This window comes from Perca flavescens, unplaced genomic scaffold (genome assembly GCF_004354835.1).
Source record: "Perca flavescens isolate YP-PL-M2 unplaced genomic scaffold, PFLA_1.0 EPR50_1.1_unplaced_scaf_1, whole genome shotgun sequence".
In the NCBI taxonomy this organism is placed as follows: domain Eukaryota; kingdom Metazoa; phylum Chordata; class Actinopteri; order Perciformes; family Percidae; genus Perca; species Perca flavescens.
In genome coordinates, this window is record NW_021166514.1 from 293,353 (window position 1) to 298,522 (window position 5,170).

The 5,170-nt window shown below is 37.8% G+C and overlaps 1 protein-coding gene across 1 annotated transcript in view; it reads right to left on the reverse strand.

Annotated features, from left to right (window-relative positions):
* Positions 1-5,161: 5,161 nt before the first annotated feature.
* Positions 5,162-5,170, reverse strand: part of grin3bb (glutamate receptor, ionotropic, N-methyl-D-aspartate 3Bb) — a 36,774-nt gene continuing 36,765 nt past the window's right edge. Inside the window, exon 11 of the mRNA XM_028572488.1 lies at positions 5,162-5,170. This exon is cut by the window's right edge and continues 778 nt beyond it. Within this exon, the coding sequence (XP_028428289.1) occupies positions 5,162-5,170 (9 nt within the window).

The window sequence follows — 5,170 nt, forward strand, 5'->3', positions numbered from 1 at the left end:
AAGGGATTTCAGATGGTCCTCCCCTGAAAAACAGCAATTCTGACATATTTACTTATGTTTATTGTAGTATGAAAGTTATAAAGTCATAGTATGTTGCAAAAAGTCATAGTGTAGTATGTCGAAAAAGTCATAGTATAGTATGTTTGTTGAAAAAGTCATATAGTATGTCTAAAAAAGTCACGGTATAGTATGTCAAAAAAAGTTATGAAAGTCATAGTATACAGTACCGGTCAAATGTTTGGGGTTACTTAGAAATGTCCATTCCACTCCATTATAGACAGAATACCAGCTGATATCAGTTGCATTGTTTTTCAACCAGGGCAGCAGTTTTAAGTATTTCATAATTACATTATGTGCGTACATAATTGCAAAAGGGTTCTCAAATGTTTTCTCAGTTAGCCTTTTAAAATGTCATATCAGATTAGTAAACAGAATGTACCTTTGGGACATTGGATGAATGGTTGATGATAAAGGGCAATGTAGATATTACATTAAAGATCAGCCACCCACTCAGATCAGCTGGTATTCTGTCCATAATGGAAATTTGTAAGTGACCCCAAACTTTTGACCAGTAGTGTAGCATGTTGAAAAAAAGTTACAAAAAGTCATAAAAAGTCATAGTATAGTATGTCGAAAAAAGTCAAAGTATACCATGTCAAAAAAGTAATAAAAATGAATATAGTATGTCAAAAAAAGTCATAAAACGTCATAGTTTAATATGTCAATACATTTTCAACGTCTTTGTGTTTAAAAAAAAGTGATAAAAGAAGACTTAATTTAGAAACACGTTTATTTCCTTTTTAATTTTTTCCAAAAATATGTGACCATGGTAACAACATTTGAAAAGCCCTGCTGATAATTCCTCTAATAAATAATTAATAATCCATTTAACAACCCAACAATAAGTTCAAACTTTTAAAAAGCACTCAAACTCTGCAGATAAACATGTTCAAGCTTTTACCTTCAAAATAATACGTTGAGACCATTAAATCCATTAAATGTTGTTTATTGTTTGATATTTTAAAGATTATCTTATCGCAGTTTTCGAATAAAAACCATTTTAGCAGATCCAGAGGTATTTAATGGATACATGATGGTTTTATTGGATTATTTGTATGAATGAAGGACTTTTTAAGGAAAATGAACCCCTTTAAAGTGACCAAATAGCAAAAAAAAAAAAAAGTTTTTTATCAGAAATATGAGTTTCTTACAACCAAATTGCCCCAAAATAACTTGGATGCATGCATGTTATTTGCAGGTCAAATTAATGATTTACTTCCTTTGACTTTTGGGTGTTTTATTCAATTTCATAGCATTTGAAAAAAGGTGATTAAATGGTTTTAAAACAGTATCCTGACTAAAGTTTGACATAAACTAGTCTGTGATCCACTCAACATCCTCTGATCTTAACAATTAGTCAAAATAATTCACAATTTCAGATTTCTTTCAAACTCAAAAATTAGGTTTTATGTAATATAAATTTGGTTTATTGACCATGTATAAAAAAAAGCGTTGAAAAGAGGGACAAAAACATTTAAAAAGCGCCAAAAAAAGATAATTTTAAATTTCGTCCCCGGAAGGATGACAAGTTCATGGTTGACGGGAAGACAACAGGAGGGTTAAGTGATGCTTTGTAAACTTTAATCTTTCCCAAAACATGAAGTGAAAGTGTAGTCACATAAAGAACTCTTGGACAGCAATGATCAGAGTCTCCACCGCGGTGCGTTGGCGTTGGTGCTGCGTTTACTTGCTGTATTTTGCAGTTCTCTGATGTTTGTTGGTGACGCGTGTCATGACACGATGTGAGTCGCCATCTGTGTCGGATAGCTACGGCCACACCAATTGGACGAAGGGCGAAAACAAAATACTTTCACCCAGGAAATGGTGTTCGTTCATCGAACCAAACCGCCATCTCTCTCCTAAACTTAACCAGTTGTTTCAGGGCCTAAAGTTAACTGTTGTGGCGGAATGATGCTCACTTTTCCTGGGCTAAACTCAACTTCCATGGCCCCTGAAAGCACCATCATCTGGCGGCACCTGTACCAGCTCACAGTCACCTGTTGGCGGTGTGACAACGCATTATATAATAATGCATTATGTAATAACACCAGCAGTATGTAATAACACCAGCATTATGTAATAACACCACCATTATGTAATAACACCAGCGTTATGTAATAACACCAGCGTTATGTAATAACACCGGCGTTATGTAATAACACTAGCATTATGTAATAACACCAGCATTATGTAATAACACATTATGTAATAACACTGGCATTATGTAATAACACCGGCATTATGTAAAAATCTGCCGCCTTTTGTAATAAAAACCCTGAACGCATTATGTAATAAATGTAGTGACGTGTATTGACCAATGAAAGGCAATCTACTCAACAAATTTAAATAACATTTTTAGTCACCATTATGGTATTCACACTAGAATCCATAAAATAAACATTTTACATGATGCACTGTATCGCATTTTTGTAAAAAAAAAGTGCAACCCTTCATATTTTGTAAGAACTGCCGCATTAAGTAATTATTTATTACAAAATGCTTTGTTACAGGCGTCTAAACACAACTACCATGAAAAACTGCAATAGCTTAATGCAATGAATATATATATATATATATATATATATATTAGGGCTGTCAAAATGAACGCGTTCATTTTTGCGTTCATTTTTGCGTTCATTTTTTAATATTTAACTCGTTAAAAGAAATTAACGAAATTAACGCAGCTGTGTTTGTTTACTTCATGTGGCGGCTGAGAAACGTAATACGTCTCCATAACAGCAGGCGGCGCTACTCTGTATTGTTGCCCAAGTAATGAAAACCGGCAGCTGATTGGACAAACGCGTCACATGGGTTTGTTTTCTCCGGAAATTGAGAGCCAGACTGTCATGGCGGCCGTTCAGAATACGATCTCATATTGTACTAAAATAGTTCACTGAAACATGTTTCTGGAAACATTTTAAGCGAGAAATAGGCCGTGCAGTTGCTGAATCTGTCTTCATTTCAGATCAACAAAGGTCAGTTTAGAAGATTTTTGTCAGATTTTGAGAGACTTGTCACCTCATTCCGCTCGCCATTTCCGGGTGAGTCCCGACCATTGACTGCCCTGCCGGCGACTGAACTCTCGGCTCGTTGGAGATGAACTGAACTCTCGGCTCGTTGGAGATGAACTGAACTCTCGGCTCGTTGGAGATGAACTGAACTCTCGGCTCGTTGGAGATGAACTGAACTCTCGGCTCGTTGGAGATGAACTGAACTCGGCTCGTTGGAGATGAACTGAACTCTCGGCTCGTTGGAGATGAACTGAACTCTCGGCTCGTGGGAGATGAACTGAACTCTCGGCTCGAGGGAGATGAACCGAACTCTCGGCTCGTTGGAGATGAACTGAACTCTCGGCTCGTAGGAGATGAACTGAACTCTCGGCTCGTTGGAGATGAACTGAACTCTCGGCTCGTTGGAGATGAACTGAACTCTCGGCTCGTTGGAGATGAACTGAACTCTCGGCTCGTTGGAGATGAACTGCTCCTCGCCTGTAAAGTAGACGAGAGCAGGCGACAGCAGCCGGGGACGGGGACAGTTTCTAGTCGTTTCAGCAGCCTTCAGCAGGACTAAATAAGCCAAACTGTTGCTGCTGTTGTTCTGAAAGATATTAAACATTCTGAACTTAGCAAAACCTTTCCTTGTTTGGTTTATTCTTTATATTTGCAAAGTTAAATGATTTAGCATTTAAATATCCATTATTACAAGCTTCAGTCTCAATTTAAAAAAGCGATTAATCGCGATTAATTACAGCAAATTGTGCAATTAATTAGTTAATTTTTTTTTATCGATTGTCAGCCCTAATATATACATATATATATATATATATATATATATATATATGGAGTTTTCTGTGTATGGTATGGCGTCAGTCGGTAACTAAGTTGTTTATCCAAGTGGTGTTGCCGTAGCTAGTGTCAAAGATGGCGGCCGTTCTGCACATGCGCGACTCGCTGTCACTACCCGATGTGAGTTGAGTGCAGATGTGAGTTTGCATGCTCAGATTTAAACGGCTTACGGCATAACGCCAAGGGATCCGGATCCGGTAAACGTTTTAGCTATCTATGATTGTTTGATTGCTAACGTTAGCTCACAACACCATTCCAGTGACAGCCTTTGTTGTGTTTGATTGCTAACTTGTAGCCAGCAGTGAACCAACTTGGTTATGTAGGTCCATTTTTATTGTACTGACATTACAGAAGTCTCTCGTTAGCAGGTTCTTGGAGGCTACTTCAGCCTCTAATCTAGAACTAACAGCAAAACAGATCTACTAGCCTACCTGTGTGGGGCTGTCGCAAAGTGACGCATGCCTAACTCACATCTGCACTTGACCCACATCGGGTAGTGACACCCACATCGTGTGTTGACTCTGCTGCGTTCAGCCTCACAGGAAGTCGTTCCTGAAACCAGCGGCGGCCATTTGAAACTGTTTGACGTGAACTGAAGACTCGTCACATTCAACATTCACATTCTTTCATTAGGCTGAAACTTCATTAACACTTATCAGTGTACTTACCAAATGTATAAACATATGCCCTTGTGATCTTTAAGAACATTTTCATTGTTATCAAATGTTTCTAATGTCAAAGTCATGATTGAAAGTGTGTTAAATCTAGTGTTGGCCTTCACCAGAGGCTTTCAAACAGGACATGAATCTGACTTATGTATAGTATGTTGAAAAAAGTCATAAAAAGTCATAGTATAGCATGTCAAAAAGTGATAACGTGGGCGTGTTTTGGTGATATAGGTCTATCAGTCTAAAGTAGTTATTGGGTTGTATGACATGTTTCTGCCAAAACATCAGATCAGAAACTCTGATGTTTGTTTCTGACTTCTAACGACTTACTTTCTTGTGTTTAACTTTGGCATTTCAAAATAAAACCCTGATTCCTTCCGCCCCTTTCAGCAGTTTAAAATGGCCGCCGTGTGTAAAGGTTGACGAGCAGGGCCACACGGAACTCACACACATTTTAAATACATTCAAAAACCAACTGAAATCAAATATGTTAACACATCGCCACCCAGAGCAGAAAAACAGTCCGCTGAATTCTGCAGGTTTTAATTCTGGATCACAGTTTAAAATGGGCGCCAGGTACAGTGAGCATCACCTCCT